At 44.0% G+C, this 15,723-nt stretch overlaps 1 protein-coding gene across 2 annotated transcripts in view; it reads right to left on the bottom strand.

The window, feature by feature from the left end:
- slc12a5a (solute carrier family 12 member 5a) overlaps positions 1 to 12,638 on the bottom strand; it is a gene marked incomplete at its 5' end in the record, with an annotated part of 121,439 nt that extends 108,801 nt beyond the window's left edge. For both annotated transcript variants that reach the window (XM_084061516.1, XM_084061517.1), the window contains one exon: positions 12,584 to 12,638. In XM_084061516.1, coding sequence (XP_083917642.1) covers positions 12,584 to 12,638 — 55 coding nt within the window. The remainder of the gene's footprint in view (positions 1 to 12,583) is intronic.
- Positions 12,639 to 15,723: the final 3,085 nt, after the last annotated feature.

Raw genomic sequence — 15,723 nt, 5'->3', positions numbered from 1 at the left:
GTCACTCCCCCATTGGTGTAGGCCTACTCTGTCAGTTTCTTTTGGTGTCAAGTTAGATTGCCTGCTGTGTGTGTGTGTGTGTGTGTGTGTGTGTGTGTGTGTGTGTGTGTGTGTGTGTGTGTGTGTGTGTGTGTGTGTGTGTGTGTGTGTGTGTATGTGTGTGTGTGTGTGTGTGTGTGTGTGTGTGTGTGTGTGTGTGTGTGTGTGTGTGAGAGAGAAAGAAAGACAGACAGACAGACAGACAGACAGACAGACAGACAGACAGACAGACAGACAGACAGACAGACAGAAAGAAAGAAATATGCTTCACAGGTTCACAAGTTACCTACTGTAAGAATACTCAAATATTAATGTAGATATCATGCCCAGCATTGAAGGAATGAAGGTTATGATGTTTAATTCTATTAAAGGACTTACAAATGTGTAAATCATTTTGTGTTGAATACTGTAGTTTACTTTATACATGGTGATTTTTGCTGCTGGAGCTCTATGTTATGAACAACAAGGCTGCTCACGATGGAATTTTGGTACATTTTAATGTCAGTACAGTAGCACAGTGATAGTTTTGTATAAAAGGTAGGCTAGTTTTAGTTTTGCAACAGTTCTCACTAGACAAGCATGACATTTATGTCTAAATAAATAAACATATGGCATCTCTGGGGTGAGCTAGAACATAATTCTTAAGTAAAGGTTTTAAGATTACTCATGCCATCATGTTACTGTAAAGCATATGTCAAGCCGTAAAGTGCAAGTGCATTAATGTTAATAGCCATGTCACAAAATAAAGGCTTTTTAATGGTATTCACATTCCTCCTGAGTGCCTGGGATTTACTCTTTTTTGCAGTCCGGTCTTCCCAATGTCCCTATAGAGCACCCTTGATCTTTAATCCACTTTTGTACTCACTTGAGCTCCAAGCTGAAACCTATGCCCCTTACTTGACTTTATTTACTTTAATGCTGTAAATAGCTTTCTTTCAAAATGGAAGACATCTGGGGCATACGAGTACCGTATAGGTAGCAGTGCATCATCCATGCTTCAGTCTCCGGCAGGGGGGCCATTTGGGGTCTCAGGGTACAGTATGGCAATGCCACCCCTAATGTTCAAATTTAACCTCAAATTAAGTGTGTCTCAATCCACGCCCATCCATCTACATGTGACATACAGATGTGCCACTTCAAAACTTCACACATTACTGTTCTTTCCCTGAAAGTGGCCTGAAAATGCATTTTTTTCCTCCCTTTTCTGCCCTTAAAATGCACTGTTTTGCCCCTGAAAAGAAGTTGTCACTACACCCCCCCGTTTTTCCCTTCAACAGACATCCATATACATGAGAACAAAAGAATGTGTGTTGAATAAGGTGTCAGAGTCATTATGAGGCGAAAGGTGATTTGATCAGTTGCTCAAATTAATTAGCAATCATAAAAGCAGTGATCATCAAAATAATTCAGCATTTTAAATGCCCTTCTTTGTCCCTCTTATTGCCCTGGGAATCCCCTGAAAATTTACTGTCTTGGCGATGGCAGGACATGTGAAGTTTTGAAGTGGCACATCTGTACATGTTATAGACATCTCTGGTCTCCGGTTTTATTCTGTCTGGAAACCTGCATTGCATGGCGCATCAACTTCAACCTCACCTTATTGTCCCATCACAAGTTGAAATATTTTGTGCAAGCTTCCCACATATTGCAGTTACAATCTCCTTCTGATTCATCTGCTTCCCTTCTCCGTCGGTGACCTCCATAAAACAGCCATCTATTACTCCTCCTTGGGACCATCCATCCATTTGATGTCCTCGACCTCCAGAGGCCTTGGACTGTGTGTTTTCCTGCCACTGTACTGCTGGCTGTTAGATTATATTATATTACATATTATATTCTGTACCATCGCTTAATTACAATTCAGAATGCACCATTGTACTCTGTACCAGGCAGTGAACTGGCTGTCTACTCTTCACTTTCTGAGCCTCGTAGAACTGCCTAAAATCTCTCTCGGGGTCAACAGTTAAATATGTCCTTTAGCATTCACAACTGACCCTTCGCTAAGCCCCGACCACCAATAGCGATTGTGTTGTGAGCTTGTAGATCAACTATATTCGCAGAATGTTCCCCCCAGAATAGGCATGCTAGGGTTTTTGAATGATATGTATTTTTAGATTAAGCGACTTTGAGTTCAGAGAAACTCGCTATACAAATTGATATTATTATTATAATTATTATTATTATTTTCCTTTAATTGAGTTCATATTTAGATGCAGCAGTTCTAGCCGCTGACCAGCTCAGTGGCCTTGTGGTTAGAGTGTCCGCCCTGAGCCTGGGAGGTCGGGGTTCGATCACCGGCCGGGTCATACCAAAGACTATAAAAATGGGACCCAATGCCTCCCTGCTTGGCACTCAGCATCAAGGGTTGGATTGGGGGTAAGTCCCTGCCACTAAGTGCCATGTCCAGGGGGTGTACTTGTACATCAGGTTGCCTCACACTACAGAAACAGGAGATAGGCTCCTGTTTCTGCCGCATGGCTTGGAGTTACGGCTGCTCAGCAAGTCGGCATTACCACAATTTATCTGGAGAGCTCAGTTGTGTGTGTGTGTGTGTGTGTGTGTGTGTGTGTCTATGTGTGCATGTACAGTATCTGTGCTCATGTCTGTATTGTGTGTGAGTGCACGTCAGTCTTTATGTAACAACGGGGCTGATTTGTCAGAGATATTCATTAGTACAGCATGAGTCAACAGGCTTTGGATGAACAAAAGTCCATAAGTGCTAATTATACCCCTCTACTTTATCCATATCTAATTGAGAAACCAAGCTATGAATAGATACAGTAGTCTTTATATCCGAATACTCTGGAATTATGGTTACCATACTCTAATTAGCAACATCATCTTTACCCACACAATTGTATCCACATCTCATTATTACTTACCTTTGTTTAAATCAACGCAATATGTAATTACCATCTATGTTTCATCCCGGCCAACTATTTGTAGCTTAGCAGTGATCCGAATGTTAAAGAAAGATTACAAGATTGCAAATACATTTTTCCAGCGTAGTGTTTGAGGAGAGAGTTAAGAGATGTTACCACTTTAATCCTGGCATCCCAATTTTGGGCATGTCATTACAGGAGAAAACAAAAATTGATAACAAAAATAATATAAGCTCACTTCCCACTGTGCGTAGGCATTATTTAAAGGGACTACACCATGAATTTAGAAAAATATAATAATATTTAATATCATATTGTTTATGTCCCTCAAACGTTTTTCAAAAGGTTTGAGCCTAAATCAAGCCTCAGATATACTCATTCCAACTAACTTCTCTCTGGCTTATAAAGCCCTTTTACCTGAAATACCACATTGTCCTGTTTGGCACGGGGCGCTATTGAGCCAGTTTGTATGCATGTTATCTCCTGGTTATGTGTGGAAAAAGTAAAAAAAATAAAAAAATGACGGTTATTTTTGCCAAAGAGATTTGGTGTAGACGGGAAAAACTGTCCAAGTTCAAAGCCAACTCAGGTCCAGTTTAAGTGGTTGAGTGGCTCAGTGTTTAAGTGGTTAAGGATAAGAGAGCCAGATGGGCTGAAAAGGTGTAGCAAAGTGTACATCATAAACCATATGCTATTTTATGCCTATGTGTCTGCCTACCCATGTGAGGATGATGCATTTAAGTGCAAAACTGCAAGTGCTTTTTTTTGTGCGGTCAGACAACGACCTTACCCTTTAAGTAACAAGTGTCCATTGTATTGTATTAGCTAGCAATTTCTCTCACTTAGAGTGTATTTCTGCTCCCTCTCTCTCTCTCTTTCTCTCCATTCACAGCAGTGGGCAAGACAGAGAATAATGACGTTGAGCATGCACAACAACCGCCTCCCGAGGAGAAGGCCCCGGGGAGCATTTTACAGTGTTATACAGTCAGCCATAACTAAAACATCATTACAGGCCTATTCACAGCCCCAACCCATGGTACAGAGAGCGAGGGGGGATGGATGGATGGATGGATGGATGGATGGATAGACGGACGGACGGACGGACGGACGGACGGACAGACTGAGAGACAGCCAAACAATCAGATGCACAGATGGCTGAATGGAAGTATAGAGTAGAGTCCACAAACTGATTAACCAATTAAGCCCTATATACTTTGTCGTATTTTGTCGCATTGCGACGCGTCGTGAGCCTGTAGATCGGCGGTTTTTGCTGTTTTTTTTTTGGAAGACTTTTAAAATGGTGCAAAGATTTAGCCGAGAATGACATTCCCAACGTAGGGACGCCTAGGTAGAAAGTGGTTAATGAGCACCAAAAAGAAATTAAGCTTACTTCTCTTTTTCTTTAACATTCTTCCAACTATCACTGTTTCTCTTCACATCCCATTCACATGACATTTATCCTACATTTATGCAACACAGAAATGGCACTACAGTAGTGGCTCCTTCCCTGTTATGGGGGCTCCCTGCTGAGCCAGTCGCCGTAGCATGGCAGGCACTCATGCATAATTAAACAGCTTGCACTATAATACATGGGTACATACTGTATTCTCTACAACAGTGCTTCCCAACTAGCCTGGCTCCAGGCCCTGAATCGCTAGCCTCGCATTCAGGGTCTGGTGACTTTGTAGAAATGTGGGGTTTCCTCGGTTGTTAATCTAACCGGCCCAATCGGGATCGGGATAATCCAGTATGAACCAATCACTAAAGAGAGCCACTTTGGCCACGCCCCCATCTCAGAAAACGGCTGCACTGAGAGGGCTTTCAGACTGAATAATGGAGTGAAACTGAGTGTCAGGCTACTTCCCAAGCTTTTCACGTGAAAATCTTGAAAGCATTCGAAGCCCAGCCATCTGCAAAAAAAATCAGCCATCTTGCAATGTTGTTTTGTAATGTTCTCCAAACAGGACACCGCCAGAGAGCAGAGTGGGATATAGTTGGAGCGGATGGGCTATCGGCTGTCAGCTGAGCCTGCTATGTTAACCCTTTAAGACCTGTCATTTTAACCATTTTAACCATTATTTTATACTTTGGATATTCAAAAATAGCAGATATACCGAGTGCTGCTCTATGAGCTTGTAGATCTGCTATTTTTTAGAAAACATGAAAGTTTGTGCAAATCTTTGAATATATACATTTTTAAAAGCAAACATTTGTAAGTCAAATCTTTGCTTCTGGGGGTCCCTGGAACAAAATATTTTGAGATGGGGGCCTGCGGCCAAATACATATAATTTTGGGTGGTACTTGACATGAAAACCACTGAGAACCACTGATATTATAGCAACTTAAGTGTTTCAGAAAACGGCTAATGTAGTGACTTAGTAGGACGGTACAATATTGTCATATTACATGTACATTGTAAATGTCTAGCATTCAAAACTATCTCTATTTGCAATGCCCTGGAAGCCTCTCTGTTACATATCAAATTAAATGGACATTAATGATGTTCAAACACCGATTTCCAAAACTAATAACATATTTCTTGTTTATGAAAATGCCAGTCTAGTCTACATAATGTTTGCCAGACCATTAAACTGAACTGAAAACGTCCTGAAATGCACACAATCTCAAAATGCCAATGAGTAAACAGCAGCTAGCCTTGAATATTTGTTATTACGGATCATTTATGCTCCCCTTACGTACACAAATAAATATGTCAGTTCGAAACATCCTTTATGTTGGCATAGAATTTAAGCAGGCGAGGCAAGTTTATTTACCATCACATTTCAACAACTAGGCAATTCAATGTGCTTTACATAAAACATTAGGCAGAGGAAACATTATGAAAACAAAAGAAGTAAAAATAAAACACATATGCATATTTACTGCACTAATTCAGAGTTAGTGTTTTGTGACAAACATGTTGGCGATGGTTGAGGATGGGTCATAATAATACTACTTGTTGTCCTGTAATATGTTTGACCTGTGCCCAGCCGAAGTGACATCATACTGTATGTTTAAATGTTCTCACCAACTCACGTAACCTCTCCTCAAAAAAAGAATAATTAAGTCTTGCTTGAACTAGTTTGAAATGCATAATTTCCAGAGCAGTACTGCTCCGTTTCATGCGTATCCATAAGCTTTCAGAAAACGTTCACAAATACGGACAAAATGAACGCAGAGTAACTTAAGACAGTGGTTCTCAAACTTGTCATGCTATTTGAACTGAGACCCACCCCACCCTGACAAGCACTTGGCATTGTAGGAGTTGAGGCATTACACAGATAAATATTGTGAAAATAGCAGATCTACATAGATCGGCTATTTACATGTTTGACAATTCTTTTGTTTCTAGTATAGTTTGTTGATAGCTTTTGACGCAGTATTGGTCTTATTTATTCATATTATTATTTTTATTTTAGAGGTATGAAAAAGGTCTTGAAAGTCCTTAAATTGTCATTATAGAAATGTACAGATACCCTGTATACACTTATACTGTATGTTGGTTTGTTTATTATTGAGTGAGAAAACAATGTTCATCTGGAGACGACCGCCCCCTGGGAAATCAAACCCACAGTTTGGGGAATCAAACCCAGTTTGAGAACCATTGACTTAAAAGACAGAAGGCCCTGTCTGTATCCATACCCGTGTATAACATTGAGCATAAAAGCCGTTGGACAGCAGCTTGCTAACAAGACACCACAGTGTTGGGCATCATTTGTATGGGTTTCCTGCTCATATACTACACAGCACAGAATCAATGCTCTAATTGGCTGACCAGACACAGTGGTTAAATTTCCCTATCATCTCATGATCATTACTACACAATCAAAGCTCTGTGTGCCACTATATGCACTGTGATGTAGTATCCATCCTGTGTCGCAATGCAATCTACTACATTAAAAAGTGATCAATAATCTATACACAAGATGAAGCACTGTCAGAGAGCATAATATGGCAGACGAGACAACTCATTTAGAAAAATGGGAGATTAGAATAGCGAGACTATTCTTCTAAAGGATGAGTGTGCAAAAAACACATCATCCCCCATTTTGAGGGAGAGGCAGGGAGAGTAAAACACCCTTTGAACAAACAAAACACACACACACACACACACACACACACACACACACACACACACACACACACACACACACACACACACACACACACACACACACACACACACACACACACACACACACACCAGATAGGAGGGAAATGAACAGATACTGTACGTGCTTGTCATTGCAGCAACATTCCCCCTACGCCAGTGAATCTCAAACTTTTAAATTTCATGGACCATTTGGTTTCATTTGTACATTCTCAGAGTTTCAGACCCGTAAGGGGTCCGTTTGGTTTCCAACTATAAAACATTTAGCTGGGGAACCCGCTCAAGGACACCTGGGGATCCCCTGACCCCACTTTGAGAAGCACTGCCCTATGTTGTCCCTGGGGACTCCCTCTTTCTTTGGTGTTTCGCACATGTGGGCGTGGTTTTGAGGTTAGGTTAAGGCAGTGGGTCCCAAGCAGTGGGTCGTGGACCCATTTTTATGGGTCGCGACTCGCAAGGAAATATCCCTTTTTTTTACTTATTTAAGAAATATATATATATCCATTTCAAAAGATTTTCAATTTCTTGTTTTCTTTTTTTCCACAATTATTCATAAAAAAAAATCTAAATTCCATTAAAAAAAAACTAGAAGTAGTAAAAATAGCAGAACTACAAGCTAACAACATGTCGCATCGTGACGTGTTGTGAGCTTATGGCTATTTTCACTAGTGTATTGGCTATTTTCACTAGTTTGTGTCACGGGAAGACATCACATTTCTCTTTCAGTCAGGAACACTCACGTCAAAGTAGATTTAACCATTTAGTGCAACAAATGGAGTACAGTTAAGCTTGGCGTTAAAGGCTCTGCTCTTGGAGATATTCCCAGAATTTTGTCCAAGCAGCATGCTAAGCAAAATCAGGGAACGTTAAGCAAAACCCCCATAGGGATACAATATCAAACAATAAGCAAGCTATGCTTCGTTTTGAGTCGTTGCCAAAAGAGATTGGGAACCACAAACATATTTTCCGTGAGGTTAGGGTTACATGTAGGTTTACGCATATAACCACAGTCACCTGGGCGAAACACCAAAGAACGAGGTAGTCCCGTTGTCCCCGGCCCCCCCTGCCGTCCCTCTCCCCATGTCCCTCCATCTTTGGATACATATTTCTCTGCTATAAGTTGGCAAGAACGAGCCACACTATGACACCAGGACCTGGATTTCAAGTGCAGCCTAATGAAGCATACAAACTTCACCTCCCCAATTAGTCTTGATTACACCCCCCCCCCCCCCCCCCCCCCACACACAAACACATACACACACACACAGACACAAACGCATGCACAGATACTTTTGCCAAGCCCCCATTCCAAAAAGAGAAATATGCAGATAATTAACATTACAGCAGGAGAGCAAAATTATCACATATGAATATGCAAATTACGCCTTGATGCAGTGCATCCTCTTCTTCATCTTCTTCTGTCCTCTCTTTGTTTGCAAAACACACATAACACACACACACACACACACACACACACACACATTCGCACACGCACACGCACACACACACACGCACAATCACATGCACTCATGCACGCACAGCTGTGTACATAGAGAGATACGTACACGCGCGCACACACGCACACGCGCGCACACACACACACACACACACACACACACACACACACACACACACACACACACACACACACACACACACACACACACACACACACACACACACACACACACACAGCCTGCATCATTTTCCTTTCCTCCCTTCTCCTCCTCCTCTCTCTCTGGGGCTGTAACCCAGCCGTGTAATGAATGCTATAAATCAGCACCTTGGACAGCGGTAAGGCAGCCCTGATCCAAGCTTTGTGGATATACGTACATTGTGGAGTCACAGCGCCGGGCGCACACGCGAACACGCACACGCACGCGCACGCACACGCACACGCACACGCACACACACACACACACACACACACACACACACACACACACACACACACACACACACACACACACACACAGGGGGGCGATGGAGTGATGCTTGGTGGGGGACATACAGGGACAGTCGCGGACAGCGACTGCCCCTGACATTTCTACTGTAAAAAGGCTCTCCTCTCCCCTCCCCTCCCCCCCCCTCTCCTCCCCTCCCCTCCCCTCTTCCTCTCCTCTCCTCTCCTCCCCTCCCCTCCCCTCCCCCCCTCTCCTCTCCACCTTTGCTTCCTATCAGGGATCCTGCTGCTGCCTCTTCCCTTCACAGTAGTGATGACTAAACACAGCTATTCAGGTTGATGCACAGCTTAGCTGGCCGGAGGTATTAGCCGGATGATCGGGATGAGATGGGGGGGGGGGGTCGGTCATGGGGGAGATGAAGAGAGAGAGGGATGTGGGGGTTGGGGGCCATATACTGTATAGTACATCACAGAGCATGACATTTCTGCATCTCTGATCCCAGCGCAGCCATGTGTGCACTTAACATGTACATGTTAAAGCCCAATCTATGCTTCGTTGTACGAAGGTGTCCCATGTCCAATCATTGTCGATTTAGAACCGCGATGTGGTGCGCTGTGAGCTTGTAGATCTGCGATCTTTTGGCGCGGGACACTGTGGTGCAACAGTGTATAAATTAGGTATTACTTTAATTCTGGGTCATATGTTGAGCTCTCCAAATATGAACAATATGAAGACAGAATTCATGTAACATTGCAAGGCAAACCAAGCAGCAAAAATGTATGTCCATCTCTGCATTGCCTCCCCTTTAACCTGAATTATTCAGAGGTCCGTTTTCAGTAAGACATATGTGTATATGTATACGGAGGAGGTATACTGTGGAATTGTAAAAGTACAGTAGGAAGCATACCAAAAGTGTGGCGATTTCTAGTCGTATACTGTATGAATCATCAGCATTTTGGTAAATAGGCCAATTGTTGAACCATATATCGACTTTTAACTCCCATCGGCCAGCAATTAGCTAACATGAATTCATCACCCTGGATCAGAAAGGGGAACAGCCTGACAAATGAAAGAGTCTGTGTTCTAAATATAGCCGTGCAGGCGTCGAGATATACAGCCACACATGCTCTGCCGCACACTGGCATGTGCTCCTCATGGACATGCATGTTAAATCATACTGTAAACCCCCACACATTGTACATGTATGTATGTATGTATGCACACAGGCAATGGCACACGCACGCACACGCACACGCACACACACACACACACACACACACACACACACACACACACACACACACACACACACACACACACACACACACACACACAGGCGTATATATATAGACACTTACTCTACGGTACATTACGTGCGCACACACACGCGCGCGCGCACACACATACACACACACACAAGAGTACAGGCACAGAAACAATATCCCTCCATCAGGTTTGCTCAACACGATTGCTTGCATCATTGGGGGGGTTCACGTCGCATATGATGACCTGTCCTCGATGGAGAGCCATTTATTGTGCTTTAGCAGGTCAACCCCCCCCTCCCCACAAACCACCACCACTATGCTGGCTATGGCCAGCTAACCCCCCCCCCCCCCCCTCCCAAAAAAAAAGAAAAGAAAGAATGAAAAAAGATGCCTGCATTAAATTAAATATTCATGTTCCGAGCCGAATCTATTTTTATCATTAAGCCCTCACAGGTAAGAGTAAGAAGCCTAAGCATCTTTCATCTACAGCCTGCGTCTTCAGTGCATCCCTGAGAGCCCTGGGAGACATGACAAAAAGGGGGATTTGTGCACAACACAGAACAGTGACACTGAAATGAGGGAGAGAGGGGGAGAGACAGGGAGGCAAGTGCAAAGGGGTAAATGAGGGGGAGGCAAGTGCAAAGGGGTAAATGATGGGGAAGGTGGGGGAGAGAGGGAAGTGGAGACAAGTATACAAGGTGAAGCCAAAAGAGAGAAAAAAGGGGGGGATTGGGGGATTGTCTTGCTAGTACCCTTATTTGCTTGGCTCCGTCCATGACTTCTAAATGTGGTTTGGTGTAGCTTGTACAGTGGACGATGGCTCTAGCAATGCCAGGACTAGAGGTTCCATTCTAAATGCTACTATTACAACGGTTGGGGCAACCATACTCAAAATGTGCTTTGTACTAGCGCTGGGCGATATGACTTTTTTTTCTTCTTTTTTTTTTTTACTTTTGCCTTGACGATTAATGAACGATTATTTAAATGTACACTGTTGTACAACAAAGTATAATACAAAAATATGTTTTCATGTTGATTTGTTGATAAATACAAAACATATACAGTGGGCTATTATTAAAATTAATTGATTAATTGATTAACCTTACATTATTATTATTATACAGCTAAATTAAGGCTGTTATTAGTTCTAAATATCGGTTTCGATATATATTCGATTAATTGCCCAGCCCTACTTTGTACAAATCACTAGCATTAGTAAAACAGTGGCAAGAACCACGATAGGCAAAAAATGAGCTATTCCATGGACCAACAGGTAGATCAGCATCTCTCCAGGCTCCAGAGCAGAGGGGCTGGGCTGAGTGCTAGGGATTGGACAGGGCTCGTTTTGACAGCTGGGGGTGATGGGATTAGCAGCACTGGCAGGTTGGCATCTGTGATTGTGAGTGGAGTGGAGTCGAGTGGAGTGGAGTGTGCGTGCGTGCGTGCGTGCGTGCGTGCGTGCGTCTGTGTGTGTGTGTGTGTGTGTGTGTGTGTGTTCATGCGTGTGCGTGTGTGTGTGTGTGTGTGTGTGTGTGTGTGTGTGTGTGTGTGCGAGCGAGCGTGAGCGTGCGTGCGTGAGAGAGTACACCATATGCGATATGTGTTGTATGATGCCAGGAAGGACAGCAAATGATCCACTACACCAGAAATGTGTGTTTGCTTCTGTGTGTGTGTGTGTGTGTGTGTGTGTGTGTGTGTGTGTGTGTGTGTGTGTGTGTGTGTGTGTGTGTGTTTGAGTGTGCACGTGCGCATTTGTGTCCGTACGCGCGCACGTGTGTGTGCGCACGTGCGTGCTATTACGTGTGCTCGAGATATGCATGTGAACGTGTGCATTCTGTAAGTGCTGTAATACCTTTACACTCACCAACCTCCCTCGTATGGAGCGAGCCCATTACTATTCCTGTCACAGCAGCCTTGCAGTAAAGAGCAGCAGCATCTCCGCCAGCAGCAGAGCAGGCAAGCACACGTACAATGCAGCGACACGCGCGCGTGCGTGCAAGCTCACGCACACACACGCGCGCAAACGCTCTACCCCCCCTCTCTCTGTGATGACCGTCCGCTCACTGCCCCGAGGCTGTGCACGCAAACACGTGTAATTAACCACAAACACGATATGTTGTGCATTTACAGTATCGTCGGCATATTGCGCACATTTTTTCTCTCTGTAAACATTTTGCACTCTGCATACCTCACGCACCGCTGTATTGGTTGAGTGTACAGTACGCGCGTGCACGTACTGTGTGTTATGTCTGCTCGCCTTGGTGGACACAGAAATTACGTGCGCGTGCGGTACGTGTGTGCGCCTGTGTGTACGTGTGTCATGCATGTGTGCTGCTCCCCGTTGTACAGTACTGTACGTGACATATTCCATCGTCACTCACCCTGGCTCTGTGCTCCTCCGTCCCCCTCCTCCGTGTCGGTCAGGTTGTTAAGCATCCTGGCCCCTCTTCGCCACTCTTCAGTGGAGGGATGTGGCTGATCTGGCTCTCTTCAGCCCCGCGCTCCACCGGTGTGTGATTGCCGCCACGGGAAGAAAAAAAAAAGACAGCAGGGGCACCAGCGTAGGTAGAAAATGCCAGCCAGTCTCTCCGCTCCGCTCCTCCACTGCCCGTACTGAGTGAGGACGCACGAAGAGAGGCGGCGAAAGAGAGAGAGAGATAAGGATTTTTTTTTCTCTCCGACTGTAGATCCTCCTCTTCTCAACGTCTCCTCTCCTCTGGCTTGCAAGCGTCTCTCTCCCTCTCCCTCTCTCTCCCTCTCTGTTTCTTTGCCTCTCTCTCTCTCTCTCTCCCTCTCCCTCTCCCTCTCTCTCTCTCTCTCTCTCTCTCTCTCTCTCCGGAAGGAGGAGGGAAACGAGGGAAGCTGCAGGAGTTTGGTGGATGATGGAATGCCTCGGAGTGGCACAGTTACTCTCTCTCTCTTTCTCTCTCTTTGCCTCCCCCAGTACTGATTTCAATCTCCCACTCGCAGACACACAAACACCGGCTCTGTCCTGTGCGGATGATGATGCTCTGTCAACGGCATCGCCGGCAAATGGGATTGTGTATTCAAATGGTATTAATTCTACTGTATCTATATCTCTGTCCTCTCCCTCTCTCACTAATACTCAGCCTATCTCTCTCTCTCTCTCTCTCTCGTTTCTCCTCACAGCTGTCAGACACAGATTGGGTGGGTGATTGTGGAGACAGCAATGGATGTCGTTTGAAGAAGGAGGAAGCAGCAGGCAGTTGTCTCCCCTCAGTCAGAGCCTCTCTGCCCTGATGCTCCTGTCCATGCAAGTGCACAACGCAGGGACTCCCCCGTCCATCCGTCCGTCCGTCCGTCCGTCGGCCTTGTGATCAAGCCCTTCACAGCTTTAATGTTGGGTGCAAATAGCCTTCATTGTTTTCCTTCAAGGGATGGACTTTTTTCCCCCTAATAACCCTTGTCAACGATATCTGTGCATATGTCGTTGCCAAATACTTGCAAGTCTTGCATGCATACGGAATATGGCGGCGCATGCACAACTACACAGCGTTGTCTCAGCGAATGGGCACAAAACCACATCGCTGGGCACCAACACCTATGCATACATTGTGAGCCGAGCACAGGGTGGCCCTTTATTCTTTTTTTTTGTTTTTGTTTTTCTCATCCAATATATCTAGTGGGCAGAGTGTTTGGCGCTCCACACAGCACCACTGTGGGCTCAGCAGCCAAGCCCCTGTGTCTCTCTGTCAATTAGAAGGCTCCATTTTGAAACACGCAGCTTCATTTATGTCTGGTACACTGTGTGCTGTGTGCTAAAGAAATATGTGTGCAGTGAGAAGGCAATTTGTGATAGATAGACAGACAGACAGACAGACAGACAGACAGACAGACAGACATGTCCTACCTGTATAGGTATGTATAAGAATGCATGTACTGTACGTCTACGTTTCTACATGTGTACGTATGTGTGTGTGTTCATGTTTGTAGATGTGTGTCCTTGTGATGGAGATCTCACTCCAGAGGTACTGAAAGCAATCAATCTGAATAATTTATGTTAACACTGACGCCCAATCAAAATCTATTCTAATAAACTCCTATTTCTAACAAACAAAATACACATATCACATTTCACCTGTTATTCCCCTTGTAATAAGTTACAGGTGGTTACAGGGGTGACACAAACACACATCGAGCACAAATATGTTGCCTATCATGGTTTAATGAAGAAAACATGAGCCCCCATATGCACCAGATGTATTATTGATCCCACCCCTAACAACATGCCCCATCATTGTTAGTCCATTTTACTTTATGTTGATTGGATGCCACCACTGTCATTTGGACAGATGGTAGCAAACTGGAGTTTAATTTCCTAATAGCCTTCCATCAACCACTATGTATTGGTCGACCAAGGTTCTTGGGTGACCCTGTGGTGAGTAGATGAGCCGGTTGAAAACTGTAGGGTAAAGATAATAGACGGTGAGCCCCAAGTTGACAGTCTGATGCTGGGATGTTAACATAACAACAACATCGAAAACAATATCTCTCCCAACCACCTGGCCTACACTAACAATAGCTAATGAAAATCATAGCTTCACAAGATGTGTCAATGTGTGAATGCAAGAATTATACATTTAGTTTTTTTCTACTGGCTAATGTGGCTGAACACAGTAAGTGGTGGGATCATTGAAATTGTTTGCATTGTTATTCTTGTCATTTCGTATTAAAGTAGAGCATCAGAGCAAAAAAGAAATGTGTCACCTGCTTGGTTTAACCAAACAGGTTCCAAACTACTGCTTATTGGATTATGTGAAAAATCAGGCTTCAGGAGTTTTAGGAAATAATCTCAGTTCATGTGCAACACCAACATTTATTTTGAATTATACAATTATGAAAAGAGAGAAACACTACAAATACTGCACTCAGTAGAGTGCATACTTAGTAGGTATGCTAGACTAGACTCAATAGGGATAGTGTTGGCAGAGGTATGCACTCAGTAGAGCGCATACCTCTGCCCAACACTATCACAATATGCCCTTTCAACAGAGATATGACTGATGATGTCACTTTGACCTTACTCCAGGTAACACTCCCACCAACTTTCATGAAAACGTGGCCATCTATTACTACAGTTACATTAATTTGCCAACAGTCAGACACTTAAGATAATTTAATACGGAGAAGAAAATTAACAACTGCTCTGTCTGGAACATAAATGCTAATCAACTGAATTCCATTACGGTGACAAAAGCTGTTTTGTTCCCTCCCCAACCGCTGTTAAACCTACTGTATCCCAGAATGTATTGCATGTGAATAGCTGGAGCAATGAGGTGAGAAAAAGGTAATTTTTGTCTGTGCAGCAGAGTTGTGACCAAGTCAGTATTAAACTACAAAAAGTGCTCATCGGAGCACAGATCTCCGCCAGGTCAGGTATGTTATTCTGGCCACCTGGTGGCGCTATAATAGGCCAATGTGAAAAGGGTGCCAACCGTGCCGGGCGGAGAGTATGTTTTACCCTCCGTCCGCTCTGTTATAGCCTATAACAGTCTATAAC

Source organism: Gymnoscopelus microlampas (genome assembly GCF_963454915.1).
Source record: "Gymnoscopelus microlampas genome assembly, chromosome: 7".
NCBI lineage: Eukaryota > Metazoa > Chordata > Actinopteri > Myctophiformes > Myctophidae > Gymnoscopelus > Gymnoscopelus microlampas.
The sequence above is the reverse complement of the archived record's forward strand: the minus strand, read 5'-3'. Positions and strand labels throughout refer to the sequence as shown.